At 39.2% G+C, this 23,938-nt stretch overlaps 1 protein-coding gene across 5 annotated transcripts in view; it reads right to left on the bottom strand.

Annotated features, from left to right (window-relative positions):
- Nucleotides 1–23,938, bottom strand: part of NEK6 (NIMA related kinase 6) — a 166,796-nt gene that overhangs the window by 12,436 nt on the left and 130,422 nt on the right. For all 5 annotated transcript variants that reach the window (XM_074293056.1, XM_074293057.1, XM_074293054.1 and 2 more), the window contains one exon: nt 9,569–9,663. In XM_074293056.1, coding sequence (XP_074149157.1) covers nt 9,569–9,663 — 95 coding nt within the window. The remainder of the gene's footprint in view (nt 1–9,568; nt 9,664–23,938) is intronic.

Raw genomic sequence — 23,938 nt, 5'->3', positions numbered from 1 at the left:
AATGTTGACTATCACAAAATCCCAGAATTCAAAATTACTCTAGAGGGAATCCAATCCAACAATAGCTGACATTTACACTGAGCTTACTATATTCAAAATGCTTCACAAATATTGTCTCATTTGACCTTCACAATGACTCTGAGAGGAAGACACTACTATTATCCCCGTTTTACATCTGAGACTGAAGCAAACATAAATTGTCTGAGGCCAGCTGTTGGAATATAGGATGGAGAACATGTTACAATTAGAAGGACCCTAAATATACTATATTAATATATCAAGTTATCATCTAAGGGAGAAGGAAAAAATTTGGAACTCAAAATTTTATTTTAAAAATGAATGTTAAAATAGTCTCCACATATAATTGGAAAAAATAAAACACTATTTAAAAAAGAATATAACACATTAGTATTAATGGAAAAAGAAGAAAGGTATAGTTATAAAGTTACTGAAACAAAGGGAAAATTTCCTTTTTTTAAAACAATATTCCTAAACTCACAGATGAGGAGGATACTCTGGATATAATTTATCTGGATTTCAGCAAGTCTTGGTAAAGTATCTCCTTCTGTCCTTGTGGAGAATTTGGGAAGATATAGTTTGGATGATATAATCAGATGGATTCAGAACCAGTTGTATGCCTGGACTTCAGAGTGGTTATTAATAGTTCCATGTTAACATGGTAGAAGTCTCCAGTGGAGTGACCTAGGGATCTGTTTCTGGTCTTATTCTATTTAAAATTTTTATCAATAATGTGGATAAAAACATAGATAGTGTATGCTCATCAGACTTGTAAATGAAGGAAAGACCAGAAGGAATAGCTAGCACAATTCAGTATCCAAAAGGATCCGGATAGACTAGAGCTGAGCTGGACTTGATAAGATGAAATTCAATAGGGATAAGAGTCAAATTTTACAATCGGATACCAAAGAAATCAGCTTTACAAAGGTAGACAAGATGGGAAGGATTATGATTAGAACTGTTTTGAAAAATATATGGAAGTTTTAGTAGACTACAAGTTCAATATAAGTTCAGCAGTGTTAGTTAGGAAAGCTAATATGATACTGGGCTGCATTAAGAAGGTCATAAATTACAGGAATAGAGAAGTGATGATATTTATATATGGCTAACATTTATATAGTGTTTACTATATGCCAGACACAGTACTATCCGCTTTAAAAATATTATCCTCACAATAATACTGAGGGTATTAGGGGCTGTTGTCATATCCATTTTTTAGATTGGGAAACTGAGGCAAATACAAGTTAAATGACTTGCCCAGGGTCACATTGCTAGCACATATCTTTGGAAGAATTCAAACTCAGGTCTTCCTGATTCCAGATCTCCCTCTACTCAGCCACCTAACTTATATAAAATTTATATAAATTGAGTCAGATGACTCAGTTAATCATTCAACTAGAATTCAACTAGAATAACGGTCTTTAAAGATGAATGGTCACTTCTTGAGGATACCGTGAGAGTTTTTTTTAGATTATTTCCAAGACTGTTCCACTGAGGTTTTGACATCCTGCGTCTTGGACCTCCATCTCTGAACTTCGGGCCCAGCACTCTTGTTACCCTGCTGTTCTGCAGGATGTCAGAGGAGATTTGTGCCACATGGACAGAGCTGGGAGCCCAGAGTTAGGAGGAGCTAGGTCAAAGTCTTGGTTGCTTATAAGCCACGGGCACACCGACAAGTCACTCAATTTCTGCCTCAATTTCCTCAACTTTAAAACAAAGGAGATATTTGAAAAGTGCTCGGCACAGTGCTGGGCACTAGCAAGCACTAAATAAATGCCGTTGTTCTTGTTCTCATCTGTCTTCAGTGTGGACCCCATTACCTTCTATGATGGCCTATTCTGCTCATGGGTAACTGATTCTCCTTTAAGTATTTAGATATCTGATATTAAAAAGAAGATAACCTTCTCTTGGCTAAACATCTTCAGTTTCTTCCTATGTTCACTGCACTTTAATGGCGTTAAGCCTCTTCCCCAGCAAGTTTGTTAATGTCCTTCCTGAAATGTAAGAAATGACTACATTTCTCCAGGCTGAAGGGAGGGGGGAGTGGAGACTGAATATGGGAGAAACACCCAGATTCTTCTCTGTCCCAAACAGATTTACAGGCATGGAGGAAACACGGTGGGGGCAGAGGAGCAGATCAGAAGAGCGGCTCTCATTTCCAGAGGCTTTACCAAACACTTTTGCCACAACCCTGTGAAGCCACTGGGACATGGATAGGGATGAAATGATCCATAATCACACAGCTGGCAAGTCAAAGTTTTATAAAATGAAGATTTAGGGAACAAACAGGTGCAAACACCTCCTTTTACAGCCAAGAAAACAGAAAACTACACAGATGAAGTGATTAGCTTACAGTCACTTAAGTAGCATCAAGAATTAGGAACGAGTCAAGCTTTCTGACTCAAATTTCTACAATGTCACTGGGAGCTAGGAATCAAACACAGGTCCTGCTTATTCTGAGGCCCGTACTCTCTATTTCATGAAACGATCCCATTTTCCTCATTTTATGCCACAGGCAGCTCAAGGCCCCTGGACAGAGCTTGTTCCCATTTGGGGCTGTGTTAAGTTCCCTTTTGAAGAAGACAAAGGGCCGTTCAGCTCCTGGATATTCCCAGAGGCTGCTTAATCCCGCTGGCAGGATTGTATTGATCTATTCCATTGACTTCCCAGCACCAATAGTTCCCTTCCTAGCTGCAAACCACTGCAGCAGGCCCTTCCTCCCTCCCATACTCCAAACAAATAAATCAGCCCCTATCGAACTGAGGGACTCATGACTGGTAATACACTAACGATGGGACATTACCTTGTTAAGCAAACATTTAGTTACCTCAGCTGAAGATTGGAATGGAAGAGCTGGCTGGGTGAAAATCCAATGCTCCTTCACTTTCAGAAGGAGGGTGACAAATGGGAGTCACATGTGCCGAGAAGGACAAAGAGCCCAGCATTGATGGCAACTCATCAATCCAAATAGCACGAAGCCCACAGAGGCCGAGTGGCCAGGGCCACTGCGGAGGCCAGAGCCGCTCAGAGATATTCAAGGGGGAAGAAGCCCTCAGACTTGGGGGTATGGCAGCAGGAAAACAGGTTGGAATGAGAAGTCTTGGGCCCAAATCTTAGCTGTTTTGAGCAAGACACTTCCATGTCTCAGCTCTCTCCTTTTATAAAATGAAAACTAGGTGACTTCTAATACTTTAACATTTTGTTCTAAAGAATGAAGTTCTTGGAAACTAGTCAATGGTCCACATGCAGTTTCTCCAACATGGTCTCTTTCCTCTTCCCCTGCCTTTATACTAATTGTTCTCCACCTCTGGACTGAACAAATTCCTCACCTCTACCTTTTACCTTCCCTGACCTTATCCTTATCCTACCTATACCTTATCCTACCTCGCCTTTTCTGCACCTCCCCCCAGACTCAGCTGCTGTCTTCTCATCCCAGGGTGCTTCCTGCATTCTCTGTATATATCTTACATTCCTCTGCCGTTAGAATGTTAACCCCTTGAGAACAGGCCCCGTGTTTTTTGCCTTTCTCTGTATCTCTAGTACTTAACAAACTGCCTGGCAACATAGTAAACATATAATAAATGTTTTTGGACTTGGCTTTTTTAACTTCTAAGGGTCCTAACAGTTGTAACATTCCATATTTTGCCTTCAAAGAGTTGTTCTAGCTGGCAAACTATGCTGTATGTTCTAAGGACAAACGAGAACCAATGAGATCATATTCTGAGCAGAAGTACCAAATCACAGCCCACAAACTCCTCAGTGTGACCAGAACCAGATTAAAATGTAACTGAGAAGTTTGTAACAAAATGACTAAAAATACAATCTAACATAATGTAAACTTGTGGGGTTTTTTATGTCAATATGTGGCCAAAGAAACATGTTTCTATTTGTGCTTTACACATAGATTACTTAGTGTGTGTATATGTGTGCATACACACATACACACACAGACATACAAACATATATATGTCTATATACACATGTACATATGGAGATGTGTGTATTCAGTTATAATTATTATTAGGGTAGCTAGGTGGCAAATTAGGAAGAGCTTCAGGCCTGAAGTCATGAAACCTCATCTTCTTGAGTTCAATTCTGACCTCAGATACCTCCCAGCTTTGTGACCCTCTCAGCAAGTCACTTAACCCTGTTTGCCTCAGTTTCCTCATCTGTAAAATGAGCTGGAGAAATGGCATATCACTCTAGTATCTGCTAAAAAAACAAAACAAAACAAAACCCAAATGGGATAATGAAAATTTGGATATGCCTGAAAATGGAATAACAATTATAATTAATATCCCTTCCAACTTTCAGAATCCTGAAGTACATATATATGTGTAATACATGCATGCATGCCTTTATTATATATATATATACATGTATGGATACAAGTAAGTATATATTTACTACATGTACTCCATTCTATTCTATGTCTCCTCCAAACATGTGATGGATTCTCTATGGAGGATTTATGGGGAACAGTTGTCCAGGATGAGAAGGAACGAAGGGTTACAGATCACAAGCCACAAGAGAAGGGTGAAACCTCAAGAGGTAACAGGTCCATACAACCAGAGGGATTCCGCACACCCATAAATGTGCCTCATCATAGTGAGGAGAAAGCTCCCCAAATCTGATAGGTCCGATAGGACTGAAAAGCTTCATGATGTCCATGTCTGTCAGCTTGAGACCAACATCACTTCATGCTTTCTTCTACAGGAGTCCCTTTCACAGAACTCTACAACTAGTATTCTCTTTCTCTTGTTTTCTTTCTTCTTCTCCCTCTCTGTCTGTCTCTCTCTCTCTCTCTCTCTCTCTCTCTCTCTCTCTCTCTCTCTCTCTCTCTCTCTCTCTCTCACACACACACACACACACACACACACACACACAATTTATATAGCTCTTTCCCCAATCCTCTACCACCCCCAAGTATAGTACTTTCCCCATCAATAAATGACTTTATTTTGACTCCATCTTGCAAATACTTTCCTAGGTATACACTGGTTCCCTGAGAGAATATAAGTTCCTCAATGCCAGGATCTTTTTTGTTTTTATCCTAGCAGTCCTGGTGCATGGCAGGCCAACAAGTACTTATTATTAAGCACCTACTACATGTCTGGTCCTGTGCCAGGGCACAATATCTGCCTTGAGAATCTCCCATTCCAACGGGGAAACAACATACAAATGACTACATTCACAGATGATCCATACCATGTAAGTGGGGATACACCCAGAAGAAAGGCACAGTATTTGTGGGGCAGGGGACTGAGACAGGCCTTTTCCGTTGGGGAGAAGTTGAATGGAGTCTTGAACAAAAGGAGGTAAAAGAACATCCCAGATAGAGAGCGATGTGTAAGCAACAGTAGGCAGGCTCAGCAGCTGGAGGCCTCGAGAGGGGTCCAGTGTGGGACCAGAGAGGCCAGGCTGGGAAGGACTTTAAAGGCCAAATGCAGCTTTTTATCCTGGATCCCGCCACAGCAAGGGGCCGGCTAAGCTGGAGGATGGCGTCACAGGGCTGTGATGGAGCTGAGTAAAGGAAAAAGGTGGAAAGCTGGAATCCACTATGGAATCCTCAGGCCCAGGCCTTAGACTATGGGCCCGCACAACCATGCAGCTATGTAAGGGCAGAAAAGTGGATGAATGTGAGAAATGCTGTGAGCATAAAAAACAAAAGGATTTGGCAACAAACTGGATGTGTAGGGAAATGAATGAGGATTAGGGGATAACATCAAGGTTGGGAGTCCTATGACTAGAAGAATAGTCATTTCCTCAACAGTTTTATAGAAAAATTAGGAAGAAGAAAGGGTCTGGGAGAAAGATAATGAAATGACTTTTGTGTCAGATATGGTGAATTTGAGATCCTAAGGGTCATCCAATAAAACAAGTCTGGTGCTCAGAAGAGAGTAGGGCTAGAGATACAGATCTGGGAATTATCTGTATAGAAATGACAATTTAACCTATGGGAGCTGTGAGCTCACCAAGTGAAGCACTTTGTTTAGAGAGAAGGGGGACCAGCATAGAGCATGGAGGAAACCCATGGCTTAACAGGCAAGACTTGGGTAAAGATCTAGTAAAAGACTCAAAAAGAGCTGTCAGACGAGAGACAGAATTATGAAAACGTAGAAAGAAGAGAGTATCCAAGAAGAAAAGATGATTGGTTTTGTTAAACACTATAGAGAGACTGTTCATTATGCTCCTTTAAAATGAAGAATGGGGGTAGTGAAGTGAACAGTAGATAGAGTAACAAGCTTGGAGTCAGGAAGACCTGAGTTCAAATATCAACTCAGACACATACTAATTCTGGCCAACTCATTTAACCCTCAGTTTCTTCAACTATAAAGTGATCTGGAGAAGAAAATGGTGAACCACTTTTTGCCAAGAAAACCCCAAATGAAGTTTTGAAGAGTTGGATATGACTGAAACTACTCAACAACAACAAAATAAAGTATGGTGATGAGTTGAGGTTCAAGAATAGGACATGAATTTTTGGACACAGCCAATAAGAGAATTTTTTTATTTGAGGATGCAAATTTGTTACTATAGTTTTGCTTTTCTTTTTCAGTTGGGAAGGAAGATAAGATTGTCCAAAAAATAGGAAAAGGAAAAAAAAGGTCATTGAATCATTTTTTTGAATATGTAGAAGAGAAGAAGGCCAGAAAGAAAAGGAGAAAAGCCAGAAAGCTTTGAAAGCTACATATTAAAAATAATTATATACTTAAAAGGAAAAGCAAGCTATATATTAGAGATTTGCAGTTCTATATATAATCTATGGATGGTTTTATTTAGTTTTGTTAAATTCAGAATTAAAAATAAAATTAAAAAGAGAATTATGATTCTCATAGGGAGAGACAGATCCATAAGAATGAAATCAAGGATTAAAGCAGAGAATTACTTAGGCCCATTTAAAATTAGTTAAAGTTAACACGCTTCAAATTAAGGCTATTAGGGACAGAACAATTAAGGTGCCTAACTTATGATATATGGAACAAAATAATAAGCTTATTACAATGTACCTGTGAGAAATTTAGGTTTTAAGGATGTGACTAGTATTACTTTTTTTTCTTTTTCAGTTTCTAGGTCCATCCATTCTATTCCAGAGGCTCTTTTGCCTGTAAATGTGCTCACCTCCCCATTAAAAAAATTTTTTTTTGCTCTCCTACCTCTTGACCTACTTTTACCTTTTCATGTTTGGCTTTACTTTCTTTCTTCTTACTCCCTCCTCAACCCTTGACAACTCCCACTGCCCTCAGCATCATGTAACCACCCCTTGCATTGACAAGGATTTCATGCAATGCAATCCCCATTTCTTCATCATCTTCTCTGACCTATCTGCAACACTCAAGACTGTTCTATATCCTCTTCTTATTGCTATTCCCTTTTCCCTCCCTCAAGTTTCTAGGATCTTGCTTTCTCCTGGTTCTTCTCCTCAGTAAGGTCTTAGATTTGAAGTCAGGAAGGCCTGTCTTCAGATGCTTGCTAGCTGTGGGAGCCAGGGTGTCATTTAACCTTTCTTAGCCGCAGTTTCCTTAACTATAAAATGGGAATAATAATGGTACCTACCTCACAGCTTGTCATGAGGAGCAAATGAAATAAACTACATCAAGTACTTAGCAAGCCACAAGTATTATATAATGTTAGCTATGATTGTGGTGGTATCTTATTTGCTGGATCGATCCTTTTCCTCCTTCCTAAATGTAAAAGTTCCATCTCTGGCCCTATTCACAGAATTTGAGATTTAGAAGGGACATCACATCTCCTTCTCTTTCAATTTTATAATGGGTAAGCACCCATTCAGCCTTTATTGGAAGACCTTTCCTACTGGGAAATTCAGAAATAGATAGTCCATTCCATTTGAGGACCACTCTCATTGTTTGGAAGTTTTGTCCTAATTCCAATTTTGGATCTGCCTCTGCAACTTTATCAAAGGCAAAAGAATAGAAATAAAATCATGTTTATTTCTAAATCTTCGACTATCACCTTTGTTGTATGTCTCCCAAATCTGTATCTTTTTTGTGATCTCTCTTCTAAGCTCCACACAAATATCTCATATTGCTTCCTGGCAAGCCAGATGCTACACAGGTACCTCAAATATGACCAAAACTGAGCTCATTATTCATTACCCAATCTTATATTTTCTACCCATCTAATTTTCTCTCCATGTATATACTAATACCACCAATCACCCAGGCTCAAAATATCAGAATTATCTTAGACTCTTCTCCTCTTATCTCAAATATCCAATCAGCTTACCAGTTCTATAAGTTCTACCTTAAAGTAGTCTACCTAAAGTCCTTACCTAGCAATATCTTCCTAATCCTAAAGATAATCTTCTTGTTCATTCTTTATTACCTCTATTTAAACTTTTGCAACAGCCTCATTAGTCTTCAGTTTCTCCCTTCCAACTTATCCTAAAATATGCCTGATTAATCTTCTTAAAGAATAACTCCAGTAATATAATTAAACTAGTAAAAAAAAATTCAGTATCTACTTATGCCTATGAAAGCAAAAGGTTCCATGTTCCTGTGCAAGTAATCTTCCTATCCTGTGCCTTGATTCAAAGGAATGTTACTCATTGTGTTTTTCATGTTAGGCTAAATCTAAAACCCTTAAACTATCTTTCAAAGCCCTTCATGGTCCCTCTCTAGTCTTATTTCACACTATTCACCTTTTCTACTTCAGATAAACCAGCCTGGTCACTACCTTCTGAATAGTCCCATACTCTTTCCTTCTTTCCACTACTCTATAGATTCTATGGTTTTGAATAGAGCTCTTCCAGTTAGGAAGAACCTTAAATAGCATCTAGTCCAATTCTCTCACTGTATAGATGGGGAAAATAAAACTCAAAATCTTAGAGGTAATAAAGAACAAAGCCAGGATTGAAACCTAAGCCTTTGGCTTGGAGAGACTTGCATGAACTGATGCTGAGTAAAATGAACAGAACCAGAAGATCGCTATACACTTCAACAACAATACTGCATGAGGATGTATTCTGATGGAAGTGGATATCTTCAACATAAAGAAGATCCAACTCACTTCCAGCTGATCAATGATGGACAGAAACAACTACACCCAGAGAAGGAACACTGGGAAGTGAATGTAAACTGTTAGCACTATTGTCTATTTACTCAGGTTACTTACACCTTCAGAATCCAATACTTAATGTGCAACAAGAAAATTGGATTTGCACATATATATTGTATCTGGGTTATACTGTAACATATGTAAAATGTATGGGATTGCCTGTCATCTAGGGGAGGGAGTAGAGGGAGGGAGGGGAAAATCTGGAAAAATGAATACAAGGGATAATGTTATAAAAAAATTACTCATGCATATATACTGTCAAAAATGTGTAATTATAAAATTAATAATAAAAAAAGAAACCTAAGCTTTTGATGCCAAGTAGCTGGTTCTTGACATGTAGTTACAGCTTGGACACTCTGTGTCTTAAGACTTTTGGGAGCAACAATCAGTCGTGGCCCGTGTCTTTACTCAGACACCTTTACTTTGAATACTCTTCTTCACAGCATTATATTAAATCTCTGAAATTTCTTACCTCATACAATAAACAGCCCAAAGACCAGATATCAGATTTAAAGTTATAGCCATTTTCATGAATTCTCTCCGGGGACATGTAGTAAGGTGTTCCAACTGAAATGAAACAGGGAAAAGAAATTCACTTTTTCTTTTTGGCTAGAGAAAGAAAAAATCAGTAAAGCCTAGAATGCAGCAATGCAGTGATGAACACCAAGACTGGGAGTCACAGTCTAATCTTGGGCGAGGTGAGAAAAATCATCTTTTTCACCTCAGTTTTTTTTATCTGTAGAATGAAAGAACTGGACTTGACAAACTCCAAGGTTCTACACTTAAAAGTGTTAACTGTTTTCAAACATTCTATATTAAAATACTTACAATTCCAAGTTTACTTCCAGCTCTTATAATCTATGTTCTAAAATCCTATCTGCACTAATAGTCTACAATTCTACATCCTTTTCTTTCTTCTCCAAGGAACATCAATTAATTATTAAAAGATAATCTTTCCAATGGACAATGTTCTTCATATGATTCTTGTTCTCCCTCATCAGTCTGAGAGTTTATGAAGCTTTGCTGAATACCAAATCAGTTCTTTAAATAAGCTGGAGGGTGGGGTATAGATGCAAGGAGTGAGAAGAAAATGAACAACCCGTAGAAAATATGAATATGCTGATAATGTCAATCAGCTTCTAAAAAACTAATCACATAGAGGTGAACCCTCTGTTTCTTCCTCCTTCCCTCCCTTCATTCTTTTCTTCTTTACAATTCATTTGGGCAAATCTTCACCTTTCTGGCCACTGGGATATTCATTTGTTAAATGATAAAAATAATAAAAAAACTCCCTCCATATATGAATACATATATATATATACATATATGTCTATATCTATATTTATCTACTCCAAACTAGCCCCATGCTTTGTCTTTCTCCTAGTATTCTATGATAGTGGGTGTGTGTGTGTGTATGTGTGTGTAGGGAGAGAAAAGAGAGAGAGAGAGAGAATGAATAATATATATTATATATATTATAAAATATATATATTATAAAATATATTTTTGTGTGAATATATGTATGTATATACATATACATACACAGAAAAAAAACACAAAAAGTCCATGCAGGCATACACATGACATTTCAAGTCTGTAGACACTCATTAAATGCCCACTATGTGTGAGTACTTTGCTTTACACTTGGGAAGAAACACAGTTTATATAAGATGAAATACCTGTCTTTAACCTACTCTGTGATCAATCAAATGAAAACTTGTAAAACAGGAGGGAATACTGTGTAGCATTCAAAGGTATGCTCCCCTTTATGTATTTAAGATAAAATTTATAGATAATAAAGAATTTTATACAGAATTTTTAGGAAAAACTCCTTTTGTGTGAAGTGAATTTATACCTGTACATGATAAATATGGAAATATGTTTAGAAGAATTGCATGTTTAACCTATATTGGATTACTTGCTGTCCAAGGGAGGAAAGGGAGGGAAAAAATTTAGAACACAAGGTTTTGCAAAGGGTGAATGTTAAAACTACCTTTGCATATATTTTGAAAAATAAAAAGATATTATTATAAAGAAAATAATTTATACCTGTATACAGTTAAGACAATTACTAAGACAAAGACCCATCAGGCTAGGGGCAGAGAAGGCACAGTCTACAGAGGAAGTCAGAGGGTGATTCATTATATGAAGGAAGGTAGTTTATTCAGTCCTATGTTTATCCTCTGCCACATGCAACTCTGAGTCTCAGTTATAAGTGTGAATGAGGTCAAAGACTCATCCTGGGACATCAGCATCATCTCAGCTGCTTTGTGCTACATGCACTAGAAGAAGGAAGAACCAGCATCCATGCTACAAATTCCCCCATCTATTCCAGATGGGTTTCATTAGTGTGCAGAGATGCTGTGAGAGAGCAGAGCACACCACAGGTATGATGGGAAGGAAAGAAACTGTGCAGTCATGGGGACTTGTCCATCAATGGCCAGTAAATTAGGAGACTGTTCCGATGCTGGAATTTCTGTTCTCAACCTAATGGCGTCCTTATTTCAGTGATGGCTATATACCACACATTGTCATTACCAGACCTAGGGAGTTTTAGCACCCCTTCAGGACCATTACTTCAGAAGCAGCCTGAATTTGAAATCTCAAAACTTAGATTCAAAACCCAGCTCTACACCACACAACTCTAAGCAAGGTCACTTTCTCTGGAAAGTTTCATCATTTGTAAAATGTGAAGCTGATTTACTTCAATTCAACAAATATGCATTAAGTTCCTATTGGCTGGAGGTACAAAAGCCCTAAGGCTCATCACTAGGTATGATACAAGATTCAGATAGAACAAAACCCACTATTTTCATAAAGCCTACATTCTCACAATAGAGCTAAACACACCAATAGGTGCCTAAAAAAACATAATAATAAAATAATAAAAAAAACATAATAAATAAATAAATTCGCTGGAGAGATAGAGAGTATTACATGGGGGCTAAGGGGAAACTTCTTAAAAATAATATTTTACCTTTACCCAGTACTTTACAGTTACAAAGAATGTAATATCTATTTTCTGGACATTCCTACTTTACAGAACTTGAAGGATTATTCAGGTTCAAAGGCAGTAATAGGCGTAATGCAAAAAACATAAATGCACCACATATATGCAATTTTATCAGCAAATTTCCTATTATTAAAAACGATGATAATTTTCCAAGAATGGCATGCATTTAGTCCTCATTCTTGATTTTGGAGTTTTACTATAATAGTGTACAGCTGCAGTACTGTCACTCACAATGCCTGATGTAAATATTCAGCACAGCTAGTTAGAGCTATGTTGAAATCATAGGTTATCAGAGCTGAAAGAGTCCCACGAATTCAGTGTGTTAGAGTACCGAACAAAAAATGTGGAATGTCAAAACCAGAAGGGACCCAGAAACATAGAATGTTAGATCTAGAAAGGACCTGAGAACAGAGCATTGGAGAATATGGAACACCGAATGTCAAAATAAGAAGAGAGCTAACACACAGAACTTTAGGACTGAAAGGGCCCAGCGAATATAGCACATTAGAATACAGAACATAGAACACAGAATGTCAAAACCAAAAGGGACTTGAAAACAAAGAAGGCTGGGGCTGGAAGGAACCTGCGAGTGATGAATGTTAGATCAGAGAATGTTAGTGTGGGGAGAAATCTTAGACATGAGCTGGTCCAGTTACCTGAGGGAATTCAATAAAGACTGCCTGACTGAACGACTGAACCCAAGCCAACAAAACTCAGGAGTTACTACTGACTGATCTTAAAACAGACAATTTGATAAGGGAATCTTTTATTGTTTCTGTTTCAACAGAACCTTCCAGCAAATCTCTAATCCAGCGCCCAAACATGGCTTCCCAATCTCTCACTTTTCTTTTTCACAGTGGGGGACAGAGCTCTGAATATGAAAGAGGAACCTAACAAATTCTGACCTTTCTTGTATCTTTACAAGAGAAATCTGAGTTTCAAACAGAGAAATATCAGAGCAAAACAGGGACCTCAAAGGGGGAGCTGATTAAAGCATCCCTTCATTCCTGAGACATTCCACTCCTGTCAAAACAAACTTCGAAATGTTTTGAAATACTCATGGTTTTGTATATGAAAAAGGCAAAGCTTTCACGTAAGTTTTTTTTAAAATTCCTGTTCAACTTTTTTTTTGAGAATAAAAATGAAATAGAAGAATATATTTTGTTACTTATTTAGGACTCCCTAATTAATGTGCTTTTCTGAGAGTCCTATGGCTACCTGTAGGTACCTGGTTATTGGGACAAGCAGATTCACATAATATTGAAAGGACAAATCCAATCCCATTTTAGAAGAGCATGAGAGAAGGAAAGGAAGAGTACGGTGACAAGAATGAACAAAACAAGATACAATGAGAGCTGGTCAATGTCAATGGAAAATGTGACTTCTGAAAAAAAAAAAAAAAAAAAAGGTGTTATTTATAAACTGTCAGAGCCAGAAGGGACCTGAGATCAGAGTATTAGCAATGGGAAACAACTCAGTGTCTAGGTTGTTAAAATAGGAGAGGGCCTTTTGAGAATCAAATGTTAGGGATAGAGACCATTATAAAGTATTTCCCAATTTCAGTATTTTATCTTCTATAGATAAAATTTCCAACTCTGGAATCAAATGATCTTCAGAATGTTTTGTTGTTCAATCATTTCAGTCCCTTATGACTCTTCGTGATTCCGTTTGAGATTTTCTTGGCAAAGATACTGGAGTGGTTTGTCATTTTTTTCTCCAGCTTATTCTGCAGATAAGGAAACTGAGGCAGAGGAGGGTAAGTGACTTCCCCAGAGTCATATAGCTAGTAAATATCTCAGGCTGGATTTGAACTCAGGGAAATGAGTCTTCCTGACTCCAGGCCCGGCACTTTATTCACTGCATCCCTCAGAATGGTAACAATCCCAAAATTGTTTTTATAGGATGTGTCATGGCAAGGGCTACCAAACCAAATTTTTAAACAAAGAAGTAACTAACCATTTACCCTTACTATGTTCAGGGAGTTCAGGGAGAAAAGACAGGGACAGCATGTACTTGCTCATGGCAGATCCTAGCCTCCATTTAGAGATTTAGAAAGTCATCTGAAGGTGATTTCATATGTGCAAGAATACTTCAATTCCCAGTTGGGCAGAGTCCAAAGAAAGTTTCTGATTAATAGTCATCCTTGTCAAATTGGCTAAAGCAATATAGTGGTGAGCCCAGATGATTAGATTGGAATCCTGGGCAATTCAGTAAGAAGCACAGGGGAATTCCTTCACACTGCTGGCCAGGAAGAGACCTGGGCCCATCTCTGCCTTCCCCTGATGGTTATACAGAAATTAAACCATTATTTTTTTAAACAAGGAAACTAGTAGAGGATGTGGGGAAGAAAAAGGGAAGACTTTACTGTACATTTTCTGACATCCCCACAGAAGCAATAATAGACTTGCTAAGGAAGGGCTTTGTCCCAGACTCATACCAAACCCCAAAGCATCAACTTCAATAAGAAAAAGGACTCACTCATCACATCACCATTTACGCTGCTGTGATCTGAGGCTATGAAATGACGATTCCGAATCAGAAGGCAAGGCCATTCTGTTTGCTTGCTCTCCCAATCTTAACTTTTATGCCAAGAGGTGGGCACTAAATGACCCACACAAACTGGATTTGAAGGGACTTTTAAGGCCAGAAGCCTCTCAGAACTTAGAAGGGCCTGGGTGAGGATGAGAACAGTGGTGAGAACCAAAGACCAAGAGAATGAAAGACAGAGAGATTGAGAGTCACAGTGAACAAGAGTCACAGTGAATGAGTCAGAGAGAATGAGAGACAGAGAGAGAATAAGAGTCAGAGAGAGAATGAGAGTCAGAGAGAGAATGAGAGTCAGAGACAGAATGAGAGTCAGAATGAGAGAGAGAATGAGAGACAGAATGAGAGTCAGAGAGAATGAGACAGAGGTGAGAGAGTGAGTTAAAGAATGAGAGACAGAGAATGAGAGTCAGAGAGAGAATGAGAGTCAGAGACAGAATGAGAGTCAGAATGAGAGAGAGAATGAGAGACAGAATGAGAGTCAGAGAGAATGAGACAGAGGTGAGAGAGTGAGTTAAAGAATGAGACAGAGAGAGAATGAGAGTCAGAGAGAATGAGACAGAGGTGAGAGAGTGAGTTAAAGAATGAGACAGAGAGAGAATGAGAGTCAGAGAGAATGAGACAGAGGTGAGAGAGTGAGTTAAAGAATGAGAGACAGAGAATGAGAGTCAGAGAGAATGAGACAGAGGTGAGAGAGTGAGTTAAAGAATGAGAGACAGAGAATGAGAGTCAGACAGAATTCAGAGAGAATGAGAGACAGAGACAATGAGAGACTGATGAGAGAATTTGTTAGGCAGTCTAGTGTACTCAGTACTGGCTAGGTCTCTGAATTCCTAGAGGAAGGAAAGATTAAAAAAAAATGATGCATTCCAATCTTCCAGGCACAGTCTATGAAAAACCATGTAAAACGGGTTTTCAAGCATCTCAGTTTCCTATTCTCTAAAGTGAGATTTGGCAGTATCATCTCAAAGATCATTTTGAGCTGGAAAAGTATCTTTTTAATATTTTTATGTTCTAAGGTCCTTTCCAGAGGGAATACTTCAGGTCCCTGGCTTCAAGGTACTTAAAGCAGAGACAAGTGGTACACATGAGGGGCAGGCAGGCGTACATGCATGCGCGCGCGCACACACACACACACACACACACACACACACACACACACACATCCCATTTCACTAGTTTTCAAGACTTAAACTAGATTAGACTAAGATGTAGATGTTAGAACACCATGGATAGCCTGAAATATCTCTTTCTATTTAGTGCTCTAAATTCACTTTCTGTTCTCGAGATGGTACGATAAGAAGGGCATTGTGGAATACAAATGGAGTGGTGGACTTGGGTGATAGGGATCTAGATTTAAATCCCGCCTCCAACATCCTTTTGTAAATGGTAGTTATGAATATTACTTCTGAACTCACTGAAGTGGAGGAGTGAGGTGGGCACCCCCTCCAATGATGAAGATTGCAACCCATCCATGCATTCTCCAGTGTGTAACTCTTTTCCAGATCTTGTTATAACTTAATGGGGGAGGGGAAGGTGTTTAGTCAATTTGCTGGGAGCCTTAGGTCTCCTAATATTAGAATATATGCAGCTTTTAATGGAAGAGTGTAGAAGTTTTCTGAACAAGTAGAGAGGTGAGAAAACTGGGGAAATAGGAGACTTTTAGAGGAATATGTGGATTGGGATTTAGGAGGATGGGATAATTTTTGGAGGGATGTGGATTAAGATGGGAAGTGGGAGAAGGATTGGGGGAAAGGGATGGGTGAAGTGAGGGGAGAAAAGTATGGGGAGAAGATAAAAAGAGGCTGAGAAAGAAAATAATAAGAAAAAGTAAGATGGAGGGAAATTCACAAATAGTAATTATATCTCTGAATGTGAGTATCATATATGGTAATAGACACATTGTTTTAAGAACAGTTTTGAGCAACTAAGCCATTTTTAATTCCTATAAATACACAAATTAGAAATAGAGGATATATTTTGAAAAGAGATACTATGTGCATTAAGAGAAAGAACTGGTAAACAGAAGTGTATATAGAATAATTTTACATTGTGTGTTTGTGTGTGTGTGAAATATATATATATACACACACACACACACACACACACATATATATATATATATGTATATGTCAATTTATGTCTAATACTAGCCATCTCTAAGGTAGGGGAGGAGAGGAAGGAACAAAAGGAAAAAAAAAGAGATCTGTATGATAATTTCATTGTATTTTTGGAGGGAACAGCAAGTTGTACATGGTAGCTTTGCAGTTTTGTATGCAATCATCTTTTTGTTGTACTGTAATATGGAAATTCTTGTTTTGTTCCCTGAATTGAAAATAAAATAAATTTTAAAAAAAGAAACTATACAGCATAGAGGCTCTGCATCTGTTAACTCCCACTCTCACTACACAATGGGCCTATCTGCTTTTCCAGGCTCATATCTCTTTGATAACATCTTTTATACTATTTGTTACTGTTAATAATTTAATATTCATTGTTCGAATGAATGATAATGGGTTAACACTTCACTTGCACTGTTTTTTCTTCATAATGTCTGCTTTCCAAGCCTACTCACAGTGGAAGATGCCTCTGTGGGACCTGAGCCTTTCTCCAGTCACTGGGCATATATACAACTGATTTTATTAAAATAGTTTCTCAGTAAGATTCTTCTTTTTCTTTCTGATGCTTTTGATGTTATTCTGGTTTTGATGTTTTTGGTTTTTGATCTGGATTCTTTGGGTTTTGTTCTGCATTTCAAAATCATTCTTGTTTGCAGAGTTAAGAGCAAGTATATCCTTACCCACCAATAAAGTGGGATTTCATTATCTAAATGAATTTCTCAGCTTCACTAAGAAAATGGGAGCTTGGCGGCCTTAGTCTGGCAGGAGTAAGGACAACTTCTCAGGAATCCCGTGATCTCGTGTCAGCTCCATGAGTCCATGGCAGAGTTATCTCCAGTCAATTGATAGGAGTTTATTAAGTGTTTACTGTGTGCTGATGCTAAGCACTGGGGATAAGGAAGAAGTGCACTCTCTTCCCTTGAGAAAATCTAATGGGAAGATGCTGGGTGTCTTGGGAGACATCTAGGTGACACAGGAGAGAGCACTTAGGAGGCCTGGAGTTCAAGTAGGACCCCAACATAAACTACAGGACTCTGGGCAAGTCACCTAACCACTGTCTGACCCTTAATTTCCTCCTCTGTAAAATGGGGCTGATGTTAGCATCTACCTCCTAGGTTGTTACGAGGATAAAATGAGATAATACTTGTAAAGTACTTTCAAAACTTCAAAAATGCTACAAAAATATTAGACATTATTATTATTTTTCCTCAGTAGGCCTAAATTATCTCATTTGCAAACTGAGAGAATTATCCTCTTTTGTGTGTCATAGATACTTGTGAAAGTCTGATGAAGCCTATAGGTCTTTTCTCAGAATAATGTTTTTAGATACATAAAATAAAGTACAGAGAATTACAATGGAAATTAATTATAGTGAAATGTAATTATATATGCACACAAGAATATGTATGTGCCTGTATGTGTATATGTGTTGAGGGCGGTAACCGCCCCTTGATATTCCTTGTTTGATCTCCAACTTCCTTTGGGACTTGGACCTTTGATACAAGATGTGGTCAAACTAGTTTGGGCTATCTGAGCTGGCCAGGGTTTTACAGCCCGCATTCTAATCTACTCAGATAGACCAAATGCCAGCAGGAAATTCCTTTTTGGGAAGAGACTTCTGTCTGTCCCCAAAACATAACAAGAGAATCCTTATCTTATTGACATCACTCTCCAGAACCTCCTTACATCACTGCATCTGAATGATTGTGCTCTTGTATAAAACAGAGTCCTCAAAAATCTATTCTTTGCAAAATTGGTCTTGTACCATGCAGCCATTTTGCCCACTGGCTCTCCGGTGTCTCTTCTAATCAATAAAGACTATGTTTCCATACAGCATTAAGTAGCAAATTCCTTTGCTGCCGACCCTGCCCTTGGTAACTTTGGGGAAGGAAGGAGAGAGAGAAAAGGAACCGACCCATCTCGGTTTAGAATCTCAGTTTACTCCTCACCATATGTACATAAAATACATGTATACATGTGTGCATACATATCCATAAGTTCATAAAATCTAGATGAAGTGTTCATGATGATGATGATTCTCAGCTCTAGATCTTATGAAATGTTTAGCGAATTGGGTATAAGAGGAGAGAAAGCACTTCATTAGATATCCATTTAAGGAAAATCAAGAAAGTTGGGGATTTGGCAATTCTCACTGGAGGCCAAAATAGGGCAAGAGCTTGGGGACCTCTTCATCCTGCAAAGCAGCCTGACTGCTCTCTCCAAGTAGCCCTCTCCCAGACAGCTCCATTATCTTTGTAACTGAGGACCGGCCCTGCCTATGACCTCTCTAAGGCTGAGAACCTCAATGTTGGTTTCTAAAATGGAAATAAAACATAGGAGATATGGGAAACAGGATATGGGAGAGCAAATATGTGGACTGATCCAACAATAAATGCTCTTGCTGAGATTCATCAATTTCTATGAATTCATAGTCATAGACAATAAGCATTTGTTAAGTGCCTGCCATGTGGTACAGTGGATAGAGCACTGAGCCTGGAGTAAGGAAAACCTGAGTTCAAATATGGCCTCAAATAGCTGTCACTTCACCCTATGTCTCAGTTTCCTCATCTGTAAAATGCGCTGGAGAAGGAAATGGCCAACCACTCGGGTATTTTTGCTAAGAAAACCCCAAGTGGGGTCACAAAGAGTTGGACATGACTGAAATTACTGAACAACTATAAGATATGTGCATTCTACTTATTTAGAGCTGATTGCTCTAAATAAGTGGAGAAGCCAAAAAAAACAAAAAAAAAAAACAAAAAAAAAAACAAGGGGGGGGGAGGAGAAGGCAAAAAACAGTATCTGTCATTGGGGAGGCTTATAGTGAGATAACAAACAAGCAGTTGTGTACAAATACTGAAGGTAAATAGGACTATGCCCTCCTGCCTAATCCCAAATCCCACAATGTGTTAGCACAGGCACCCTCCTGGGGCAACGTGCTACTTTAGAGGAAGCCCGCTGCCTGGGTCTCTTCACTGCCTTCCTGACATTTTAGGAGTGACTATGTCCCTGCTCTGTCTTCTCTTCAAGTTGTATCCCCATCTCAGACAAATCATCTGCACCCAACCCTTCTCACAACCCTCCTCCTGGAATCCTGAGCAGTTTCAAATGGAGCCCAGTAAGGAATAAGGTGACCCTGGAGGTAACAAGCAGCCCACCTGGGAGATCATCAAGTAAATTCTGGATGACCATTTATTGAGCTTGTGGCAGAATGAATTCCTTTTCAGGCATATAGTGGGCTAAAAGACCACTAAAGTCCCTTCCAACTCAGATTCTGCAGCTCTTGGAGCTTCAAGGGACCTCAGCATTTTTTTTTAGCTCACTGTTAGACAGCTGTAATTATTAAAAGACTTTTCCTCATCCTGACTCAAAATTTACCTCCTTACAATTTCTACCAATTACTTCTAGTTTTACCCTCAGGTAATTCTAATTCAGAACTAATTTTTAGCTCACTCTTTCTCTTACACTGGGAGACAGAATATTAGAATTGCCCTACATGGTATTTCCACAATTAACCTCAATAATGATCAACATGAGCATTTATATGGCACTTTGTGTTTGCATTTTTGCATACATGATCTCATCTGATCAACTCAAAAATCCTATGAGTTTGTATAATCATCCTCATTTTAAGTATAAAGTAACCTGTCCCTAAGATCACATGGGAAGGAAATAGCAAGTACATCCTGTTCAGTGACTCCCACTGCTCTCCCCTCTGGGGGTAACCTGTTCCATGATTAGAATCTACAAGTTCCATTAGCCTGCTATTCAGAAGGTAGAAGGGACTCCATCTAGCATAGCTGCCTGTTTTGCAAAGACTGAAACCTTCTTCACCGTGTTGCCATTTTCAGCTTGAACCTTATGGAATCTCAGGGTTGGATGGGCGGTCACGTGGTTTGGGACCAGAGATCACAAAGTCCAGCCTTTCCACCACTTCTACCATAGCCCCTGCTAGTGTCTGCCCATGTGCTCGAATACCTCTAAGAATAAGGAGCTCCCAAGGTAGCCTATCCCATGTTGGATAGCGCTAATCATCAGAATCATGATTTTAGAGCAAAGAGGGATCCTTAAAGATCATCTAACACAAACCCTTCACCCCACGAAGGCCCGTGGAAGGATCACACAACGAGGAAAGAGCCCCATCCCAACGTCCCGGCTGCCTCCCATAGCTTTCTCCCTCACAGTAAGCTGGAAGTACCTTCCCTGGGGCTGTCTCACCTCCCCTTAGCTCTGCCCTCTGGGGCCAAGGAGAACAAATCTAATCTCTCTTCTCAAGACAGCCTTTCAAACCCTTGCAGCCCAAAGATGATGTCCTCCCCCCCACTCTCCCGCATGATACCATTTCCCGAATGGCTTGGGGGAGGCCGCTGCTCTCCTTTGGCAGGTGGTGAGTCCCCACTCCTCCCCTTGACAGGGCTCTCTGTCCATCAGGTATTGGCGTAAGTGGGTCCCGCCTCCCCTCCTTCCAGACGTGGACTGCCTTGCAGCAACTGGCTGCTCTTGCTCCAAGCGAGACACAAGCTTGAATCTTGTGAGCTGTGTACGGGCAAATCCTTCATTTCTCTTTCATTACCCCGGCGTGTTCTGTCACTTATTTTTTCCTGTATGCAATCCTGCCTGACAAATATGATCTGCTGCCTGGTAATTCGTCTGACGCTTATTCTGTTCCTTGCTCTAATTATGGCTGCGGTCCCTGACACGAAGGCAGCCGCGCTGCCACCGCCGGGTAGTACACCTGTCACACTGGCTGTAGTACTGCCTAATGCCCTTTTATGCCAGGCTGATGGGAGCAAACATGAAATCTAAGGGAGGCAGGGCTGGGGGAGAAGAGAAAGAGAAGAATGTATTTGCATAAGTCCCATGTTCAATTCATGGGTCAGTCGCTTTAGAGATCAGAGATCAGTTGAGTTGCTATGGCAATGCTGCTCCACACTACAACAACACATAGTAGGTCTACCTTAAAATGAGGGAATGCATATTTAAACAGATGCAGAATTATCCCCCCAGTCCCATCGAAGCTAGAAACAGAATCAAAGAATCAAAACTAGTTAAAGCCAAAAGCAAATCCTTGGAACAAGGAATGTTGGGGGACAGAATACAGAACATAAACACACCACTTCACCCAAGACTCAGTTTTTTGTCTATAAAAGGAAGGGTCGTTTAGACTAGATCTCCAGGGTCCCTCCTAGCTCGAGAAGCTCTGCAAAGGTTAACTCAGGGAGACAATCTTTGAGCTGAGTTGATCCAAATTCCTCATTTTATAGATGAGGAAAATGAGACTCAAATAAATAAAGTAATTTACTTGAGATCATGCAACAAGTTAATGCCAAAGGCAGAGATTAGAACTCAGGCCTGCTGACTGAATGACAACTAATTCAATGACTTTAAAAAGTTGGGGATTGAAGAACTGATTCATTATTTTGGTTTGTAATGAGCAGGGTTTCTTTTTTTCCCCTTCCATCCTTCAGCTAGAAATTTAGTAATAAAAATATGAACTGACATTCACATGAAGCTTAGGGATTTTAAAATGTTGACCCTGTTTGATCCTCAAAATCTTAAAAGACAGAGTTTGTGTATTCTTATCTCTTCTCTGCATAGCAGTAAACTGAGGCTCCTGGACTTGCCCCAAGGCCATACAGCAAAGGACTAAGACTAGGGTAGAACTTGGGCTCTTCAGTCCAAATTCAAATCATTTTTCACCCCAACCCATTCCTATTTTGCTCATGTTCAAAATATTTTTTATCTGCATTTGGAAAAGAGACAGGGGTTTACAAAGTGATGCTCTCCTGATAACTACATAGGAATCTTCAATTAGTCCAAGGATAAGGGTTGTATGCTCAGACAGAGTCCATTTCTAAGTCCCAATTTATTCTTATTATTATAATAAGTGCAGCAGCCAAACTAGATAAAATCATATTATTGGAAAAGATCATGTTTCTTCCCGTTCCTAATGATGTGATCTTAACTGGCTCTGATGGTTTTGTGTGTGTGTGTGTGTGTGTGTGTGTGAGCATGTGTGTGCAGTATTGAAAGGAGGCTCAAATCTAACAAGATAAAATTAGGGATATTTTAGCTGCTCAGGAGAAAAGACTGGTTTCTCTCAGTTTCTTCCGTTTTGTCTCTTTTCCCCATACCTCTCTTACCCTTGATGTGATCACAAGGTACAAAGCAAAGTTCCACCTGCCATGCATGAATGTGTGTGCACACACGTGTGTGCATGTGTATTAATATATTTTTAAGGTATTGCAACTAATGTTCTAAAAGCAGAGTTCTAGCCTCAGTGGAATCAAGGGAAAAACAATCATGGGGCTGGTATAATAAGACGAGCTCTTGGCTGGCAGAGTGTCAGGATGCCCGAGTTTGAGCCCCAGCATTACCACTGACTCATTTTGGGAGGCTGAGCAACTAACAACTTTTTGAACCCGAGTTTCCACATCTATAAAATAAGGAAATAGTTCTAGATGATTTATCGATCAAAAATGTATTAAAGTGCCTACTATACGCCAACACACATCAGGCACTGGTGATACAAATATAAAAACCCTTTTGGAAGCTTAAATCCTACTGAGGAGATACATGATCACAGACAAGTAAATAAAGTGTGAATAGCTTAGAATTGTACACTTGAGACACTAGGCACACCCTGGACAGGACATATACCAAATAAAAAATTGGAAAGGGGAATGGAATAGCAACAATTCAGAGAAGGACTCATGTGGAACATGAAAGGAATCAAGGTTTCCAAGACTCACAAATGGGAAAAGAATATATTCTAGACAAAGAGGACAGTTAGTCTGTGCAAAGGTATGGAAAAAGATGGGAGAGGAAGAAACATCATATAGAAAGAATAGCCTATTTGGCTAGAGCATGGAGTGTGTGAAGGGGGAATAATTTGTTATCAGTCTAGTAAGTTAGCCAGAATGTGAAAGGCTTTAAATATCAGAGGGGCTTGTGTTGTATCCTTAAGGTAATAGGGAGGCATTGAGACTTCTTGAGCAGAAGGCAAACATCTCAGACCTGCATCCCACTGTGTGGGATGGATTGAAATGAATAAATGGAGACCATTTAGAAAGCTACATTACAATAGTCCAGAAAAAAGGAAATGAATGTCTGAAGAGAAGTTCTAAGATTCTATTCTAAAGTCCTCTGCAGTGCTACATTATGC

Source organism: Sminthopsis crassicaudata, chromosome 2 (assembly GCF_048593235.1).
Source record: "Sminthopsis crassicaudata isolate SCR6 chromosome 2, ASM4859323v1, whole genome shotgun sequence".
Classification (NCBI taxonomy): Eukaryota; Metazoa; Chordata; class Mammalia; order Dasyuromorphia; family Dasyuridae; genus Sminthopsis; species Sminthopsis crassicaudata.
Note: the sequence above shows the minus strand (reverse complement) of the source record. Positions and strands in the feature narration are given on the sequence as shown.